General features: G+C 42.0%; 1 protein-coding gene across 1 annotated transcript; it reads left to right on the forward strand.

Annotated features, from left to right (window-relative positions):
- Positions 1–2,391: 2,391 nt before the first annotated feature.
- rac3b (Rac family small GTPase 3b) lies at positions 2,392–21,214 on the forward strand. The gene is made up of 6 exons (XM_012876268.3): positions 2,392–2,572; positions 5,439–5,510; positions 10,703–10,820; positions 12,632–12,694; positions 13,258–13,417; positions 17,542–21,214. The coding sequence occupies exons 1-6, from the start codon at positions 2,538–2,540 to the stop codon at positions 17,670–17,672; spliced, it is 579 nt and encodes a 192-aa protein (XP_012731722.1). The 5' UTR covers positions 2,392–2,537; the 3' UTR covers positions 17,673–21,214.
- Positions 21,215–21,476: the final 262 nt, after the last annotated feature.

Here is a 21,476-nt window from a genome sequence, read left to right on the forward strand (position 1 = left end):
TGATGTAATATTTTAAGTCAAATTGGGAATATATTTAACCTAAAAAGCAAAAATAACCCCTAATAGATAGTAAATATATTATGATTTGACAAAAAACTTTAGACTGAGACATGATAAGCATATGAACTTTTATATTAATTATTTGCCCTTCTAACACATTTCATCTAATCAAATCTGCTGAGCTCATAGAACCATTCAATTAATTCATTTTGTAAAGGTGTTATTTTAGTGTTTAAATAGATCAGTTACAGAGAGAACGTGGTTATCATGAATTCTTACAGAGCCAAGGCATTAATTCAATTCAATTCAATTCAATTTTATTTATATAGCGCCAAATCATGAAACATGTCATCTCAAGGCACTTTACAAAGTCAAGTTCAATCATATTATACAGATTGGGTCAGATTATACAGATTGGTCAAAAATGTCCTATATAAGGAAACCAGTTGATTGCATCAAAGTCCCGACAAGCAGCATTCACTCCTGGGGAACCGTAGAGCCACAGGGAGAGTCGTCTGCATTGTACATGGCTTTGCTGCAATCCCTCATACTGAGCAAGCATGAAGCGACAGTGGGAAGAAAAACCACCCATTAACGGGGAAAAAAAACCTCCGGCAGAACCGGGCTCAGTATGAACGGTCATCTGCCTCGACCGACTGGGGTTACAGAAGACAGAGCAGAGACACAACAAGAGAAACAAAAAAGCACAGAAGCACACATTGATCTAGTAATCTGTTCTACATTAGATGGTAGTAGCGGGTGAGCCGTCTTCTCTGGATGATGTCACAGTTAACAGAACGCCAGACCAGGTGTTCCTACTATGAAGATAAAAGAGAGAACAGAAAGTTAAAGCAGAAATGACAACACATAATGCATAATTGAAGAACAGTAGAACTCAATATAATGAGAAAATTAGATCCTGATATACTCCAGTAACCTAAGCCTATAGCAGTAAAACTATAAAGGTAGCTGAGAGTAACATGAGTCACTAGTTATAATTTTTGTCAAAAAGAAAAGTTTTAAGCCTAGTCTTAAAAGTAGACAGGGTGTCTGCCTCATGGACCAAAACTGGGAGTTGGTTCCACAGGAGAGGAGCCTGATAGTTAAAGGATCTGCCTCCTATTCTACTTTTAGAGACTCTAGGAACCACCAGCAGACCTGCGGTCTGAGAGCGAAGTGCTCTGTTAGGAACATACAGGGTAATCAGAGCTCTGATATATGATGGAGTTTGATTATTAAGGGCTTTATACGTTAGAAGAAGAATTTTAAATTCTATTCTTGATTTAACAGGAAGCCAATGAAGGGAAGCTAAAATTGGAGAAATATGATCCCTCTTGTTGATTTTCATCAGAACTCTTGCTGCAGCATTTTGGATCAGCTGAAGGCTTTGAACTGCATTTTGTGGAATTATGGGGTATTGTTTGTAAAGTTACACAGTCAAAAATTTACAGCAGCAAACTAAGCCGCTGCTTAGGCCACCCAAACCAGGGGGCTCCATACTGGCATGAATTTTACACAGATTATTTAGATTTAAAACTTTTTAGATTGTTTATTGAGAATGAGATTAATGATTGTTAATCCTGTGTTGATGGTTTCATTTTAGATAAAAATATTTTTTTAAGAATTAATTTGAAGATTTAAAGGAATTGCTAAACTTAGTTAATAAAAGTTTAAAGAAAAATCCTCATTGATTGCTCTGTTAACACACGGACCCACTGTCCGTCATTCTCCGTCAAAACACGGAACAACTCCAATGTTCTGCTCAGCTCCGGTCCGTCTGGCTCCGGCAGAGTCTTGCTCCACAATTGCAACCGTAGCAAACAAGAAAAAGAACATCAACAACCTCCGGTTTGTCAAAGTTAAATTGTGTAAATAGAAATTGATAACCACAAATTAATTTTGTTTTAAATATTCACATTAAAATGAGCTGTTATTTAAATATGGGATGCAAACCAATTTTTTAGCACCAATTAAGGAAGCAGATTGGTCTTTTCAACATTTAATTTAAAACATGCCAAATACATTAGCATACATGCTCTCCTCGGGCTCCAGGAGTTAACTGCGGATGAAGTGAATTTTCACGGCGGTCTGGAACGGAGTGACACACAGGAGCGGAGGATGTGGAATTAGTGGTGGTCATGTTGTTAAGAGGAGGGGCCCCAACCTAAATTCTGCTCAAAGCCCCGTACAGCCGTTGGCCAGCCCCGAGTTCGTATATGTTATCATCATCTAGGCTGATCGTAGAACAGCGCTTGGAAAAATCCCACAGGTTTTCAGGCCTGGCTCTAAAGAGAACACAGGCGAGGTTGAATGTGACGTCATTCCCAGATCCTAGATGGGCGTTCGCTCGAGCTGGCCCTTTAACAGCACTCGGTTCTTCCCGGAGAAAGTCGGAAGTGTTCGTCATCGACCTCTTTCACTGCGGCTTCATCGCCAGGCGGACTAACCCGCTGCTCCCATCCGATCCCTCAGCGCAGACTGTCGGGTCCTTGAATTTGCCAGCACCGGCTGCCGGAAAGCGTCCAGCTCCTGTCCAAATGCAAGCTATCAAATGTGTGGTGGTCGGCGACGGGTAAGAGCTCTTTCAGATGATACAGGGCAGCAGAACGTTGCTCATGTGATGCGTCCACGGACAGATGGATGATGGGAGGATGCTATGTGGAAAAGGGATGGGGCTCACGGAGAGATCCATCGCTCGGCCCGTTCTTAGCTGCATTTAGATCCCCGCTAGCCGCTCTCTAACTGCATCCGGCCCGCTGTTTTGTGCCGGTGGGAGCGGCGCGCATCGGGAAGCCTTGCAGAGACGGCGGCCACCGTAGGCTGAAGTGCTGATGCACGCTGAGGAATGCGTGGCCCTCCCTGCCAGCAGCCAGCAGGCCCCGCTATTGTAATTGTACACGCAGTCCCTTGTCTTATTGCATCCAGATTCCTCCCTGCTGCTGCAGCGTTGAGTGCTCAGAGTCCTAATTGTGTTATTTTTCTACCAAAGGGTAAATAAGAATGTTACTCGTATTTTCTTGATAAAGTCTGAATGTCAGAATAAATAAATAAATAAATTAAGAATAATTAATACAATTCTGGAATAAATCCCAGAAAGTTGTGACACCATAACCGGTGACACATCTGCAGGATAGATTATGATGTTCACAGTTGACACGTGACCTGCTGAAAGAAATTCCACTTAAACCATACAGTAGCATCACAGACGATGTGCATTTTTACACATGTGGCTCACTTCTTACTCCTCGTGATAAACGAAGACAAGACAGAGACCTTAGACAAGTGGCTAAAACTCGAAATAAAATTAATAAACCATATGAGACAATACATATAAGAGAAAACATCTAAACTCTCAGCTGGCCTCAGGTCTTCACTGGGGGCCCTAATAAGAGAAAGACATTACGAATAAATGATGAGGATGTCTAGAGTTGCACAGTATATTGGACCACCGTCGTCATCTCAATATCAGTGTACCATCACAAAGGACTGCTTGGATGTAATTTTATTAGGATTTTATATTCCTAGTGTCATGCATTCATACTCAGTAATATATTTAGCCATTTGGATGGACTCCAGCTAACTGCAGTCCCCACCTCTGAGGTATATTTTAGTGGGTCAGATGCTAAAGCTCACAGAGAGTGGGGTTGGTCCCGCTGATGTTAAGATTGTCCATGTCATTTTTTATCACATTTTTGGTAGTTGTTGTAGGAACCCTGATTTTTGTCACAGAGGTTATCATAGAGTAGGTTTATAAACCATTGATTTATACTTGATTTATGAAAGATGAGACAGTTTTTGATTGGACTTCTGGGAGCAAGTCGGTGCTTTTGTGATCAGTTGTCTTGTGAGCTCTGGTACAGACTGTACAGATGTGAAACAGCCCACACACTGCAGGTGTTTACTGAGCCTGTGCTGTGGTAACCACCGCTTTTCACTCCATCCATGTTTTGGAGCTGCTCTCACTCATTGTTAAATGTTGAGGATCTTCTGTGGAGCCTACTTGGGCCCCAGTTGCCGTGACAGTATTACCAGCTTGCTCAAACACTGTTTGGATGTGTGTGTTCTTATGATGCCACTCAGAATGTCAAGTTCCAGTTCTCATTTTTAACATTTCCTATCACAAGTGACATCAGTGATTTTTGTCCTCTCTGGCTTTCCATACCAAAAGACAGGCTGTGGCTCCTCCTCCTTCCTGAATTTTAGATTGACTTCCAAGTACTGGTTTGTGGCATGTTGCTATCTCTTCTACTTGTTTGCGTGTCTTCTATCACATGCCACTGCCCCCCGGTTGCATCCCTACACTGAGTACAAAAGTTGTCCTCTTAGGTGTCTGGCTGCCCACAGAGGAGTTGCTTGTAAAGAGGAGATAGTGCCTACAGGTTATCCTGGGTGGAATGGAGCGCTGCCACATTGCCGTGTGTGTGTGTGTGTGTGTGTGTGTGTGTGTGTGTGTGTGTGTGTGTGTGTGTGTGTGTGAGAGAGAGAGAGAAGAGAGAATAAACTGCACAAGAAGTAAGCTTGTTGCTGATTACTGGGCTTCACATAGATGTCTAGTAATGGTTCCAGTACCGTACTTGCAGTCGTCAGCAGAGCCTCTCTGGTCAGTCTGCAGCTGGTCCATGGCTGGTTCTTTGTTATTTTGGCCAGTTTTAGTTCAGTATTTTCTTTTCTCTGTCTTTTGTTTCCATGTTAAAGCATCTCAGATCATTTAACTGAACAGCCTCAGTTTTCCTCTCTCCAATAAACCTTTTAATCACAGAAGACTGAAAATATCTACTTGTTCTCAGAATGGGCCTCACCAAGATTGATACATATATATTTTCTGACACACACATTCAGTGAGTGATTCATTTGCACAGAGTCAGCAGCCTGCATCAATATGACTGTTGGTTCTGCTGGTTTTCTATTACTCTACTATGCTTTCTGGTGAATCATTAGCAACAAAGAAACATGGCAGAAACCTTCATAGGAAGCAGGATGTATGGTTCAAGGATAATCAAATATATCACTTTTCAAAAGTGACATTAATAAAAAAAAAATAGCTTTCTGTCCTTGCAAAAACAAAAGCCTTTGTTGTTGTATAAAACTGGAAATGGACATCACCAGTCTGAGGACAGTCCTGCAGCTTTGTGTGTGTGTGTGTGTGTGTGTGTGTGTGTGTGTGTGTGTGTGTGTGTGTGTGTGTGTGTGTGTGTGTGTGCTGGTGCTAACAGTAGTGGATGGAGGCTGTGTCACAGAGGGCTACTGTGTCCCCAGGCAACATGAATCTGGGCCAGTGTCTGTGGCCCTGTGAAGGGGAGTAGTAGCCTGTCTTCACACTCCACTTACAGGCTCGTCACACACAAACTCTCTCACACAGTCCATATACACATGGCTGTTTAATTTATGGATGTATGGACTTCTTTAATAAATGTGTCCTCATTTCCCTTCTTCCTCAGGGCTGTGGGAAAGACCTGTCTGCTGATCAGCTACACCACCAATGCCTTTCCTGGTGAATACATCCCCACTGTGTGAGTGAGCCGCAAACACTTCCACAACATGAAGAAACAAGCTTGTGCTATAGACTATTCTGGCATTATGTAACAATGACAGAGCACAGACCCTGACAGTTAGGGGCTGATGCTTTTGCTAAAATAATGAGTAGGATACTGATTAGTAAACCTTCTCCGCTACGCATGGCACTTGTCATGCACAGTATTGGCAAAAAGAAAGCACTCCTCTCTGAGTTGTCAGAACACAATAACCACAAAACAACAAGCCAGGATATAACACAAAGTCGTCATTTATTTGCCAGAAATGAAACAAAAAATGCAGTGAAGCAGAAGCCGTGTGTGGAAAACAACCCCATAACTTAAAGTGTAACCCAACCCTATATCAACTGTTTTTGCAGATAAACTGTATAAACTGGGCCCGAGGGTGCAACTTTAATGTTACTGTGCAGTTTTACAATTTCATGTGAGCTTGTTTAGTTAACCAATATGAGCCTTAAAACTGTCGTAGTGCTGCCCTCTTAAGGTTAAACGGTGGCTATTGTAGTTGAATTCTTCTATTGGTTCTGTACCTGCTTTCATTACAATAGCTCTGCTTTCGGGTATAAAAGCATCTCAGTCAGACACGGCCCTGTCGCCCCCATAGCGAGTCAGACTCAGGAGTTGGAATATTGAGTGTTGGGGGCATTGATCGATAATGTTAGCCTACGTTAGTAATGATGCTGCTAAATTCACCTTACCACTCAGAAACTGCACTCATTCTGTCCTCCACCGCCTTGACAACGCCAGATTTGGGCATCGCTGTGTAAGCACCTATCAGCCAGTGGCTCCAACTGATAAGGCTCAGCCCTGCTGGGCTCCACAAAGCCTCCCTCAATTTCTGGTGACAAGGGGGGCTGAAAATCCTCCACCTCAAGAGACAAATTTCCTGGTGAAACCACCAGATGTCGCACTGGTCACTCCATGTTTTAACATGTCACTTTCCCTCATCATGACCACAGCCCCTCCTAATCAGCCCCACCCCACCGCTCATCCCCACACATAGCCCTGTGTTTCTTGAACCACCCACTTTGGTGTTATGCCTTTACATCAGAATAAGTTACACTTTAATGGTGTGAATAACCTCTGATCTGTATCAATATGACCCCAAACCCTTAAACTGCATTGTGAAGAAATGTTGGATCACTCTTGTTTGCAGTCTTGTTTCAATTCACTGTAGTCTGCATACAATTGATTCTGCACAGCTTGTTAAAGTTCTTTCAAAACATCTGCCATCTCTAGACCATAGCCTTTTTCTGCAAAACAGCAGCCTTCAGAAATTCATATTTCATAAGTCCCAAGTAGAGACACTGACCTCCTGCACCACTGGAAGTTTTCAGAAATAAAGCCAGCAGTGCAGGACAACAGATCTATACCGTTCTTTTTAAAGCATGAGAAGTGAAAGAGCTCAGTGCAACAATCACCTTGTAGGCTGAGGAAATGCTTCAAATTTAAATTCTGTCCTCACCTTCCTACTGTTTGATGTTGGAAACTATTTCCTAGTCTTGTTTATGCTTTTAAATCCTGCCGGCGGCTGCTCACACAAACCATAGATGATCCCCTCATCACTTAACCCTTCACCCTATACCAGTCAGCTGCAGGGCCATGACTACTTCACTTGGTGGATCAGGGGTGTAACAGAGGCAGGCTGCCCTCTACCCCCCTCACCTTTTCAGTCCTTTCTCAAAACACACAGAGAACACGCCTTGATCCAGTCTTGAAGTGTTTTGTGAAAGTTTTCAACTGAACGAAAGCAGCCTTCAGTAGCCAACCATCTTTACCTTTGTGTCAACTCTCAATTCAAAAATTAACCTTTTTGGGTTCTGGCTTCTTCCTCTCTGAGCGGCCTTTCATCCATGTTGTATACTTATTCCCATGAATGAAAGTTCTCTCCAGCATCAGCCCCTTTCCTAGAATACCTTTTTCTGTGTTGGAACAAAGACCAAAATCTTCAGTCCACGTAACACTATAACTTCACCACTTTTAGTAAATATCTTTTTCTTTTCTTTCAGACCCTACTTGTTGAAACATTTTTTTTTTCTTTTTATCTTTTAACTTTAACTATCTCTGGAAATCGTCTTATAACCCTTTCCAGATGGATGGAGAACAAAGCCACTTTGTAACTAATCTTGAGGTATGATGAGGGACATTGTCTATTTAGAAGACCCATTTCTGTCCAAGCTTTAACTTTCCAGTGGATGTCTTAGATTTCTTTAATATTTCCACATAATGGTCTTCCCTCATGATACCATATAATTTGTTAAGTGCACCACTCCCTCCTGCAGCAAAACATCCCACAACATAATGCTGTCACCCTTGTTCTTCACAGCTGAGATGGTGTTGCCAGGCTTCAAGCATCCATCTTTTTCATCCCAATGAAAAGATGATCATTATGACAGTTGCACTTTCAAAAATGAACCTTTTTGGGTTCTGGCTTCTTCCTCTCTGAGCGGGCTTTCAGTCCATGTTGGTAGTGGACATTTGTCCCCATGAATGATAACACTCTCTCACCAGCTTCAGCAGCATCTTTCCTAGGAATTTAACTTTGGTTCTTGTGTTGGTTCATACATTTAAGACAAGAACCCATTCATCTATGGGACACAGAACCTGTATCCTTCCTGAACATCACGATGGCTAGAAAACCATATACAGTTTATACTTGCTTATAATGGTTGAACAGATTAATGTGGAACCTTCAGACATCTGGTAATTGGACTAAAGACTGAACCAGACCTGCGGATTTCCATCATTCCCTTCTTGATATGTTGGCTGATTTCTTTATATTTTTTAAATGATGTCACACACGGACAAATGAAATCAGAAGCTTATAATGCCATCACATCATCATCTGGGCTTTTTCTAAATTGTTTATAGGCAAAATAATTTTTGTGCATGGAAACATTTGATCACAAAAATACAGTTTAAAAGACAATTTATAGAAGATACTACAGAAATGTATTAAATCTTCTAACATTGTAGAAAAAAATGTGTCTCTAAATTCAGTGATTTAGATAATCAAAATAATTTAGGTCATCCTAACTGACGTAAAACTGGTAAGTTTAGTCTGATCTCATGTCAGACAGGGACAAACCAAAGGTTCTGTGTTTTTATGCAGTGGATGAAAATATCAGGTTTTAACTAGTTGTGGGTGGTCACGGCTCTGGATCTCACACCAAGTGGGGCTGGTGTACACAGAAAAGATGATAACGTTGCTCTGGTTATTGTTAGCAATCACATGAAGTACTGACGATAAACATTCATGAAATTCAATTCAATTTCATTTATATAGCGCCAATTCATGAAACATGTCATCTCGAGGCACTTTACAACGTCAAAATCAATCATATTATACAGATTGGTCAAAAATTTCCTATATAAGGGAACCAGTTGATTGCTTCAAAGTCCCGACAAGCAGCATTCACTCCTGGAGAAGCGTAGAGCTACAGGGAGAATCGTCTGCATTGTCCATGGCTTTGCAGCAATCCCTCATACTGAGCAAGCATGAAGCGACAGTGGGAAGAAAAACCACCCATTAGCGGGAAGGAAAAACCTTTAGCAGAACCGGGCTCAGTATGAACGATCATCTGCTTCGACCAACTGGGGGTTACAGAAGACAGAACAGAGACATAACAAGAGAAACTAAATAACACAGAAGCAAACATTGATCTAGTAATCTGTTCTATATTAGATGATAATAGCGGGTGATCTGTCTTCTCTGGATGATGTCTCAGATAACAGAACACCAGACCAGATGTACCTACTATGAAGAAAAAAAGAGAGAGAACCAAAAGTTATAAGCAGAAATGATGACAAGCAATGCATAACTGAAGAACAGTAGAACTCGATAGAGTGAGAAAAATAGATCCTGATGTCCTCCAGTAGCATAAGCTCATAGAAGAACATCCCATAGGTAGGTCAGGGCAACATAAGCCACTCTAGTTGTAAGCTTTATCAAAAAGGAAAGTTTTAAGATTAGTCTTAAAAGTAGACAGGGTGTCTGCCTCACGGACCAAAACTGGGAGTTGGTTCCACAGGAGAGGAGCCTGATAGCTAAAGGATCTGCCTCCCATTCTACTTTTAGAGACTCTAGGAACCACCAGCAGACCTGCACTCTGAGAGCGAAGTGCTCTGTTAGGAACATACGGGGTAATCAGAGCTCTGATATATGATGGAGCTTGATTATTAAGGGCTTTATACGTTATACGAAGAATTTTAAATTCTATTCTTGATTTAACAGGAAGCCAATGAAGGGAAGCTAAAATTGGAGAAATATGATCCCTCTTGTTGATTTTCATCAGAACTCTTGCTGCAGCATTTTGGATCAGCTGAAGGTTTTGAACTGCATAGTCCAGCCTTGAAGTAACAAATGCATGGACTAGTTTTTCAGCATCACCCCTGGACAGAATGTTTCTAATTTTGCCGATATCCCTGAGGTGAAAAAAGGAAACTCTGGAAACCTGTTTAATATGGGGTTTAAATTACATGTCTTGGTCAAAAATAACACCAAGATTTTTTACTTTATTACCAGAGGCCAAGTTAATGCCATCCAGATTAAGTGATTGATTAAGAAGTTTATTTTTTGAGGACTCTGGTACATAGATTAAAACTTCGGTCTTGTCAGAATTTAGATGCAGGAAATTTAAAGTCATCCAGCTTTTGATGTCATCAAGACATGACTGCAGTCGAAGTAATTGATTGGATTCATCAGGATTTATGGATACATATAGCTGAATGTCATCAGCATAACAGTGGAAATTAATCCCATGCTGTCTGATAATTTTGCCAATCGGAAGCATATATATAGTAAAGAGAATTGGTCCCAGGACTGAACCCTGTGGTACTCCACAAGTGACCCTAGAGTTTGAAGAAGATTTATTATTATGAACAAATACAATTATATATAGAAAAAAAGTTGCAATAAATACGTGAGGTTAAATCTAAACTTAGTTTAAGTTTCTGTTAGGTATGATATTATGTTTCATAAAACTATATATTTCTTAATCTCATGTTTGGAACTGTTTTGTGGCCAAGCAATATGCTTCCACTTTAAATTAATTGTACATCCAAATCTTCACTGTAGATATACAAACCCAGTTTAGTTAGGAGTTTTCTCAATCATCCGCCTTCACTCCTAATTAGTATTTTCTAACTGTTTGCTGTCCTGTCTGTTCCAGCTTTGACAACTACTCTGCCAATGTCATGGTGGATGGGAAGCCTGTGAATCTGGGCCTCTGGGACACAGCAGGCCAGGAGGATTATGATAGACTCAGGCCATTGTCTTACCCACAGACGGTATTCTGACTCCTTCCTCCCAACCACACTTCCCCACTCACACAGTGTCATGTAGGCAACGTACCTGAACAACTGTGCAACTGTAGGCATAGGAATGCATCAAGCAAGTGTACAAGGTACATAAAATGTAGTCAGGTGAAAAATTAGGACACCCCATTAAAGCTTTTGTCCGTAAGGTTAACTTTTATTGCACATTCCTCTGATAAATATCCCTGTGCTGGCCATATAAGGAGAACACACATCTGATGATCCCTTGGATGTGCCATGTTGGAGTCTGGCAAAACTGGACCGATCAGTATTGGATAACTTTAATCAAATGCAGTTATCCAATTATGCCAGTAGGTGGTGTAAGAAACTCAAATAATTTACAGACTACACCAAAAATGTATTTATTAAGGCATGGTACCACTGACCCGCCTATTTTCTACCATCCCACTCGGCCCCTCCCAGCACGGATTACTTTCTCCCGCTATAGTCATTCGATCGGCCTAGAAAGGCCTGAAATCCGCCTCCTGGGCGTTGCTTTAGCCCCCATCTTCTCTGTTTCTCTCCAGAACGGTCCGGTCTTCTCATAAATTTATTATTTTAAAAGGAACCTTGCACATCCGTATTGAACTGTTTTTTTTTTTTACCAGAAACGGTGCTACAATAGAAGAGCCTCAATGGGAGCCAGAATGTACCGACATTTGTGTTTCTGTTCAGGACCGCCAACGTGCCTTGGAGCATCGGTCGCCGGCTGCACACTAGATAAGGAAGACAATAACAAATCAAAAGGATTTAAATAAATATGTAAATTACTGGACAGTGAATGTTTAGAAACAACACATTAAATAAACCATAATACAGTAAAATATGGAAGACAATTAAGTTGGCACTCTCATAGAATGTTTGTCTGAAATAAAGCCCTGTCGGATTCTTTTATTTATTTTTTTTTTAGATTTTTCGCGGCTCTAGTGGCTCGCTTTTTAGCACAGTAGTCTGACAGGAAGGGGGGAGAGACACACGGCAAAGGACCGCAGGTCGGAGACAAACCCAGGTTGACCATGTCAAGGCCTCCGTACGTGGGTCGCGCTACCCGCTGCACCACCAGCGCACCCTTTTAGGTTCTTTTTAAATGAGGCAAAAGTTCAAATGCAGTGAAAAGACAAAGTCAATGTTTGAAGGGTTCTTGCATGTTCTTGCCTAGTCAAAGCCCAGATCTGGGTCTGGACTTTGACAAGGCCCAGTACTACACGTTTCTTCATCTCAGCCAGTCCTTCATGGTGCTAGGTCATTGTCGTGATACAGGGTCAGGTTCTGCTTCAGCTGAAATTCTTTTTGGACTCATCTGTCCACAGAAGATCATTCCAGAAGTCCTGGTTTTTGTCTTCACTCTCTCTGTTGAACTTCATGTTTTTCTTGGACAGTAAAGGTTTCCTCCTCGAACATCTCCCAGGAAGGTTGAACTTCAGTCTCTTTCTGATTGGACAGGCATGGACTTTCATACCACCAGTAACAAGAACCTGCTGTAGGTGCTGTGATGATAGTGGAGGGGTTTTGGAGACCTCTTTTAGCATGTTGCAGTCTGCTCTCAGGGTGAATTTTAGGCGGATATGGGGTGTCCTATTTTTTTTACATCTGACCATGTGCTGTATGGAAATTTGGCCTTACTTTAATTTTGGACTTTTTATCTTCACTCTTACACTAAAGGGTTGTAATCCTTTAGATAGCGATCCATATATATATTTTTTTAATTGATCCAGTTATGGCAGAAACAGATTTAGAAAAACAGATTTCACTCTCAACTAGCAATCTTTTTGATTCTCTCCCAGGATGTGTTCTTGATATGCTTCTCCCTGGTCAGTCCGGCCTCCTTTGAGAACGTCCGAGCTAAGGTCAGTACGCTGACTGACTGCCCGCCCCCTACTTTTGTCCCACCTGAGCCGAGTCTGACCACAAGGAGGCACATCTATAGCTCCACCTGGCCTAAGAGACGGCCGCTCCACCCGCTCAGTCCTCGGCTTGGAATGGTGCGAAGTTGATCTGGCTCCGTCAGAGGGCGGAGCGCAGAGAGCCATTTTAAAACGAGGCCTGAAGGAGTGCTGACACTCTGCAGTGGGAGTGTGATGGCTGGCTGTGGTTTGGTGTGCTGAGCGCAAAGAGACGCTTTCATGCCAAATCACACCTTGAATTAGGCCCGCCTCCCTCTGCAGAGTCTCTGCGGCAGAAGTTCCTCCTCATGTGATGTGATTTAAACTTGTTTTACCTCCAAGTCTTCTCTGCACAGAAATGTCGGCTTTCATTCAGGTTTAACAGAAACAGTTTTTCATATCTATGGTGGAAAGGCGTGTAATTGTCTTCCTCTGCATCCAGCTAACTCTTCTTTTTCTTCTCTCTACTGACATTGTCCCTTTGTATATCCATATATGCACATGTGTGTATGCTCCTGGTGCTGTAGTGGTACCCAGAAGTGAGACACCATTGCCCCAACACACCCATCATCTTGGTGGGGACAAAGTTGGATCTTCGAGATGACAAGGACACCATCGAAAGGCTGCGAGACAAGAAGCTTTCTCCAATAACCTATCCTCAGGGTCTGGCTATGGCGAGAGAGATTGGTGAGACTTCATGAGAGTGTTTAAAAAACAAGACATAGACATGTTTCATATGAACAAGAAGATATTTAGGAATTAATCAAAATGAATGTGATGAGAGAAATTCATTTTCTTGAAGTAATCTGTTACCCTGGCTGCACAGAATGCACTGTGGGTTCACGTGAGTTGTGTGCTTGCTGAACACACACGTATTCTCGCCCCTCTGCTAGCCACTAAACTTAACGTCACAGTATGTAAACCTAAAGAAGTCAAGGAAACAGAATATTTCAGGAAAGATAAAATACACACTACATAGGAGTCTAGATTCAGATTCAAAGTTCAGCGACAGCTTTTCTAATATGTTGATCAGTTAGCTCACAGGGTAAGGAGACACCTTTTGTAATCTACTGCTGGCAGGATCAAAGCCAGTGAGGTTTTCTATTACTTCAAACTCCACCCCTCAGTTTTAATTGATCAAGTAGTTTTGGAGGGAAGGGATTGAGTTATGTTGAAGTCAAGTGACCAAATCATTTTCAATTACCACTACATTATAGACTGCTGTGAAAGCAAAGGTCTGCAACCAATGTCCACTATTGAAGTAACTAGACCCAAAGCTATTTTTTTTTTCAGTGTAAGTTCAAAATGATCTAAAAAAGCTGGAGGACAGAGGAGGTATAGCAGGGTGAAGGGTGCAAAGCAGGGTAAAAACCTAACATCATGAACTTTAACAATAAAAAAAGTGTTAAAAACCTTTCACAGAGTAAAACAGAAAGAGACAAGCAAGAGGAATCATGAGGATTCAGTTCCAAAGCAACATCTCATGCTTTAATAGTCTGAACAAAGAGAGGATTAGTGAACTGCAGACAAACCAAGACATATTAGACATGATTGTCAACCTAAACTGTAGTCAAATTAGACCAAAATTAAAACATTTTCTACATGTAAAATAATACAGGTGCTGGTAATTAATTCAAATATCATGAGCAATGGATTTTTTCAGCAATTCCATTCAAAACGTGAAACTTGTATTCATCCATTACACACAGACTGATATATTTCAAGTGTTTATTTCTTTTTATTTTGACTGACAACTAATGAAAACCCCAAATTCAGTATCTCAGAAAATCAATTAGTTAAAGGAGCAATAGTTAAAGTTCTGTAGACCAAAAATAAGATGGGAGATGCCACGTCTCTGTACCTCCACTAGCTGCCGCCCGGCCCCTCCTGTCCCTTCTCACGCCTCGCCTCCTATGCGCATATTTGTAATGGGTAAAAACACAGCAAAACAGCATCACGTTTGGGAGGAACATGTCTAGTGAAGAAGTAAGTAATTCATAACTTTATAATGCTGTTAGCAAGAGAACACCTTGATCTGCTGGGGGTGCGTCCCGCCATGTTACTCTGCTCTGACGGTGGGATTTTGGGGCAGGGAAGGGCTGAGCCCTGAGTGGCAGCTGTTCACATGCACGGACATGCATGTGCGTGCAAGACACTGGAGAACAACAGAGAGATACAGTGTGATGTCATACCATAGTCCATCTGAAATATTACCTTTAGTTCTATCTAAAATAATGAAATTTTGCTTATTGCTCCTTTAAGACCAATACAATTTTTTTTTTTTCAGAAATGTTGGCCAACTGAAAAGTATGAAGATGAAAAGTATGATCATGTACAGCACTCAGTAGTTAGTCAGGGCTCCGTTTCCCTGGATTACTGCAGCAATGCGGCGTGGCATGGAGTCCATCAGTCTGTGGCTGCTCAGGTGTTAGGAGAGCCCAGGTTGCTCTGATAGTGGCCTTCAGCTCTTCTGTGTTGTTAGGTCTGGAGTATCACATCTTCCTCCTCACAATACCAGTTCTGTGGGGTTAAGGTCTACATTTTGCTGGCCAACTAAGAACAGGGACACCATGGTCCTTAAAGCAGGTACTGGTAGCTCTGGCATGTGTGCAGGTGCCAAGTCCTGCTGGAAAATGAAATCTGCATCTCCATAAAGCTGGTCAGCAGCAGGGAGCATGAAGGGCTCTGAAACCTCCTGATAGACGGCTGCTTTGACCTATGACCTCAGAAAACACAGAGGAGCAACAGCAGCAGATAACATGGCAGCCCAAACCATCATTGACTGTGGAGACGTTCCACTGGACCTCAAGCAACGTGGATTCTGTGCCTCTCCTCTCTTCCTCCAGACTCTGGGACCTTGATTTCCAAAGAAATGCAACATTAACTTTCATCAGAGAACAGAACTCAGCAGCAGTCCAGTCCTTTTTGTCTTCAGCCCAGGCCAGACGCTTCTGATGCCGTCTCTTGTTCCAGAGAGGCTTGAAACAAGCAAAGCGACAGCTGAAACCATGTCCAGCATAATTCTGGGTGGTGGTTCTGGAAGTTCTGACTCCAGCTGCAGTCCACTCTGTGGATCTCCCCCACATTTCTGAATGGGTTTTGTTTCCCAATCCTCTCCAGGGTGCAATCCTCCCTGTTGCTTCTACACTTTTTTCTACCACATCTCTTCCTTCCCTTCATCTCTATTAATGTGCTTGGAGACAGAGCTCTGTGAGCAGCCTGCCTCTTTAGCAATGAGCTTTTCTGTCTTGCCCTCCATGTGTAAGGTGTCAGTGGGTGACTTTTGGACAATTGTCAAGTCAGCAGTCTTCCCCAGGATTGTGTCGCCCACAGAACTAGACTGAGACCATTTAAAGGCCTTTACAGGTGTTTTGAGTTAATTAGCTGATTAGAGTGTGGTACCAGGTGTCTTCAATATTGGACCTTTTCACAGTATTCTAATTTTCTGAGATCCTGAAATTGGGCTATTCATTCGTTGTTAATTATAATTATCAGAATTAAATGAAATAAACACTTGAAATATATCAGTCTGTGTGTAATGAATTAATATAATATACAAGTTTCTCTTTCTGAATGGAATTACTAGACATTTTTTATGATATTCAAATTCTATGACCAGCACCTGTATGTGGGGCAGAAAACTAAGATTGCACATCACCCTGAACACTGTATTTACCTCTATACTGTAAAACGCATTAGTTGCAGCATCAAGCTTTGGGAGCGGTTTTCTTCATCACTGACATGGTCAGAGTTGATGGGAAGATGGATGGAGATGAATACAGGTTGAGCCTAAATATATAACCAGAGCTACAATCAAATTTTAATCAAAGCATATTCATGTTACTATGACCTAGTCAAAGTTCAGGCCTAAATCCTACTGTGAAGACTTGTAAACACATGTTCACAGATGCTCTACAACTAATCTTATTATTTTGCAAATGGGTAAATTTGTAGATCTGCAAAGATGGCAGTGTCATGTTGGGGTTGAATGAGGACTCGGGCGCAGATGATGGTGGTGATGATGGGGGAAAGTTTAGTGAATAATTTAAGAAAATGTACAAAGTCTCACAGAGAAGACAGGAACTGAATAATGGGCACAGAGAGACAGGCAGGCAGGAGGACTGAGTCCATAGAAGAAAAGAGGAGAAACCAGCAGAGAATGAAGAGTCCAGAGAGTCTAAAAGCAGAGGAAGGAGAGGAGGAACGTGAGGTAGCACATAGGCGAAAGTAATCAGATTAGAAATTAGTAACAGCTGAGAAAAATGATGGCAGAGATGATGATTGATGGTGGAGACAAGGAGGAACATAGAAGAAATCTGTCAGAACATAATGTAAAATCAGCATCAAATGAACTAGAAACAGAACCCAAATCCATAAAAGCAAGAAATATAAACCAACACTAAAGGACGATAAGGGAATAACTGAAGAAAGCATGATCTAGAAAACTAAAGAACTAGAATGCTAAAGATTAGGGTGATGGCAAGGTTGCCTAAAAACCACAAAGAGTTGGCGCTCATTGGATTTGTTGAGTGGTCAAAAATACCAATGAAAACCTGCAAAAGAAATTCTAAGAAGGGTTTCATTGATATAAATCTCGTTAAGGCTTCTCCATTGTTTATCGAGGAAGGTAGAACCTCTTAAAAAAATGTCAGTATAAAGAGTGTTCTTTCCAGAGATTTTATACCAATTGTAAATTGTCTCAGTGAGATTTGCACTCCTGTTTAGATATTTGAGCTGTGGACAGGTAGAGCATTTGTGGGGCAGGGACCTTGTTACCGCCCTTCCTGTCATTATGTCCTCCTGCTTCTCAGGGGCTGTGAAGTACCTGGAGTGCTCGGCACTGACCCAGCGAGGCCTGAAGACAGTATTTGACGAGGCCATCCGAGCCGTGCTCTGCCCTCCGCCTGTGAAGAAGAGGGGGAAGAGGTGCACCATGTTCTGAGGAGGATCCACTGCTCTAACACCACATCATCAGAAACAACAAACACAGTTTCTTTGAGCGAATGAGAGCTAAAACTGGTGAGAGTGAGTGTGCGGTTCAGTGATTGTTTTCTGTAGCCTTTTTCTTTTTCAAACGCCATATTGGTCACACAAACCAAGATTTATTCGGTTTTTCTCACCCATTGCTGTATAAGATCATGGGTTCTCTGTGAACGGCACTGACTGTCCATCTACATTGTACTCCTGGAGGCAAACTGTTGCCATGAGGACTGCAGCTTTCTAGAACCTCGTCTTTATACTGCTCTTGTCTCTCTCAGCCATGCTTGCTTCAGTTAACGCAGTGGTGATTACACAGACCGTCAGTTGCTGATATGTTTCAGGTTGGAAGTTACCCTCAGCGTCCTTTCTAAGATCAGCAGGTTCAGCCTCAACGCTGAACACTTCTAGGTGCTACAGTTAACGTTTTCTCTGCTGCACTTGGAGATAATGGACATACTTGTTTGTGTGAAAAGGTCCCGGTCAGATCATCTGAGAGCGCTGCACACTAACCCATGATTTTTGACTGTTTAATTAAAGCTATGCAGCTCAGATCTGATGTGGCAGGCTTTTAGTGACTAACCACAAACCGCAGCCTGTGTTCTTGGTCTAACACAGAATGGAAAGGAAGCAGGCCGATCTCAAAACGTCGCTGTATTTATGACCTGAGGGCCTGACGTCAGCGGCTGTGTGGGTCAGTTCATCTCGCCTGGTGATTGTATTAATCGGCGCTCATCTCAAGCCTGTTTGTGTCGTTTCTGTTACAAAAAAAGTTAAAGTAGCTCTGTCTATGACAGCCTGTTGTTAGCAGCCTTTAGGTCAGTAATAATAGTGTTGGACTGATGGACGAAACTGGGATTATTTATCTGTGAATTTAGCTGAGCTCTAACTTCTCACCTAATTTCTTCTTTTTTTTCCGCCGTGCCCATCTCCTCTGTAGAAAAGCGACGTGAAGACTTCATTTCTTTGTAGCTTTTTCATTTTGCAAGAAAATTCTTTTGAGCTTGAAACCCTTCCGAGTCTTAACGTGACTTCTGGCTTTAGAAGCAGAGACTGGGGCTTAGAGATATACTGGCCGTTTATTTTGTGTTTAATCAGTGTTAGTGAGGCATAGATGGTTTCTCAAACATGCAGTCATACTACTAGTAAACACTTAGTCCTGATCTTAGACAAGAGTCTGTGGGGAACTTCATTTACAGTGCTGATTTTGTAGGTTTGCCTTTCAAGAAATAATGACTCTAATCGTGTGATTTTGATTTAACATGGAGCGACAGAATGTCAGTCAAAGATTCACACACATTGCATAAAGGTTACACATTGTTTTCATGAAACTCTGTGAAACAAGCATTCGATCCATAAGTGAACTATAATCTCCTGTTTGGTGAAAGAACCTGCTTTGGGAAGCAGAGCATTAAGATGAACCATCACCAGATCTGCAGCCATCTGATGAAGGGTTTTAGCCCAGTTCTTCATATCCTTCAGGATTCTTGGCTGCCTCTCTGCAACTCAATGCTTCTGTGCGCTCCACAGATCTTCTGCAAATCTGAGCTCTGGAGACTGTTGCCTTGGTGCTAAGTTTTGGTCCATGCTTACCGGTACTTCTCTGAGTGGCTGAAGGAAATGGATTATTGCCCGAGATCAGATGTATTTACTCAGGTAAATACATGCTCCACCTTTTATTCAGAAAACAGCCCCAAAGCACAATATTTCCTCCTCCATGCTTGGCTGTGGGAAGGTAACAGGCGGCGTTGATGCCCAACAGCTTGCTTTTAGTCTCATCTAAACCGAATATTATCTCCTAACACCTGCAAAATGAAGATGAGCCTGTACATATGTCTACATGGGGAGCTGAAATATATCTATCAGTTAGTGCGAACAGTGATTCCACTGATGTGCTGGGTAGCTGTGGTCCTTCAGATCTCTAGCTTCTGGAACGTAGCTGTGGGCCGAGGCTGCTCCTTTGCCATTTTTTGCCATCATTTTGGTGGCTCTAATGGCTCACTTTTCAACACAGTAGGCTGACAGGAAGAGGGGGAGAGACATGCGGCAAAGGACCGCAGGTCAGAGTGGAACCCAGGTTGACGACCAAGGCCTCTGTACATGGGTTGCGCTACCCGCTGCACCACTAGCGCACCCTAAAAGAACTAACCTAAAAGCTCTTCTTGGAGAGCGTTTCAGCCTTTCCTCTCCCTGATATCCATTCCATGCTTGTTGGTCTCTGCATGGGAGTGTGGACTGCTGTGCTTTAAAGGCGTGAAGTAAGGAGTACCTGGTATTGATGGTTGGATTGATTAACTGATTGTAATCTGTGTGCCTTGTGGTAGCTCAAACTCTATCTGGTTTGCAAGGGATCAAATGCTTTCTTTCACATGGCCAATCAGTTTAAAGTTTTCTTTTCTGCATATTCTGTGTCTGTCTGTTAAATAAACCTACCAAACATTTACAAAGCTTTTGTTTCTCGGTTTGAAGGCAAACCTACAGAAGCAGCAGTGGTTTAGCTTATTCCCTCCTCTGGAACTGTGGATGTGTGTCAGACCAGCATGCCAAACATGGAGCTGTCCAACCTTGCTGCCTGAGATCTGCCTTCAGAAAGGGAGGAGCTTGCATGGTCTTAATATGCTCTGTCTTCATTATGCCACCGATTAGACCTGCTCTCTGTTCGGGCACGTGTGTGTGTGTCACAGGCATGTAAATAAATGCTGGTATTTGTGTGTGAACAGGCTCGTGACGGTAGCAGTGACACAGTGTTTTCCAGCAGTTCAGGATGGCGATAAAAGATGATATTGTTTTAAGCCAAGTTTTTTAGTGTCCAGTTTTTGGTACAATTTCATATTGTAGTAATACACAGGAGTTTTCAAGATTGTGCGGACATCGAGGCAGAAAAAAAAAAAATCTAGTGATGTACAGAAGAAGCACTGCATTGGGAATATCTGTATGTACCTGAATATGTACCTTCCTAACAATAAAACAATTAACTTTAAAGGAATCCTAGTTGCTCATGTTGAATTTAGAAGTGTTGCTAACAGTGTATATAATAAAGGGGCCAATCTTTGTGGAGTTTGTCATTGCAGCAAACAGTGCGGATTGCACCTTTATGAGCAGTTTTCTCTCAGGCCTGCAGTGTGGGGGGAGGGGGTCTCCCTCATGTGGGGATGCTCCCCCTGCAGGGCTGCCTGTCATGCTGTCTTTAGTGGGCACAGCTGTGTGGTTGAATCATGTGGTGTGGTCCTGCCTAGCTAAGGTGTCGATATGTAGCTGAGAAACACGGCAAAAAAAAAAAAATCAATAAAAAATCTAATACTATTATTGCATGGAAGTTTTCTGGTTGTTTGACCCACTGTAAATCTTCGGAGAGCTTGTACGATGAAATGCATCGGCCATGTACGTATGTAATGTAAGATGACTTGTATACTTGTTTCAGCTGTTTGTCTTCTTTTTTATTACTTCACATGTTGGTGTGGTTAAAAATCATTTTTGTATACTAAATACAAACGTATACGTAAAGAACTTTGCTTTCTGTCATGATTTGCTCTACTGTTGCTTTCTGTGTTTGCCAGGTGACTGGAAATACAAAGAGAAATCTGTTGGGTTCATACGGTTTACACCCTTCAGCAAGTAAATGCCAGGTTGGGAGGTAGTGAAGGAAGGTTGAATTTAACCTTTCTGAGAAGCCTTCCTTGAAAAGCTCTTTGCAGAACACCCACACACAGCAGAAATCAGATATTTACAAAAATGCTATAAAACCTTTTTTTATAATAAAATAATTTCC

The sequence above is a fragment of the Fundulus heteroclitus genome, chromosome 10 (genome assembly GCF_011125445.2).
Source record: "Fundulus heteroclitus isolate FHET01 chromosome 10, MU-UCD_Fhet_4.1, whole genome shotgun sequence".
NCBI lineage: Eukaryota > Metazoa > Chordata > Actinopteri > Cyprinodontiformes > Fundulidae > Fundulus > Fundulus heteroclitus.

What these genes read in the sequence shown, in the direction of transcription:
- rac3b (XM_012876268.3), top strand. Translation starts at nt 2,538, where the DNA reads ATGCAAGCTATCAAATGTGTGGTGGTCGGCGACGG. An exon ending in CATTGTCTTACCCACAGACG is followed by an intron (nt 10,821 to 12,631) that starts GTATTCTGACTC and finishes ATTCTCTCCCAG; the next exon opens with GATGTGTTCTTGATATGCTT. An exon ending in TTGAGAACGTCCGAGCTAAG is followed by an intron (nt 12,695 to 13,257) that starts GTCAGTACGCTG and finishes CTGGTGCTGTAG; the next exon opens with TGGTACCCAGAAGTGAGACA.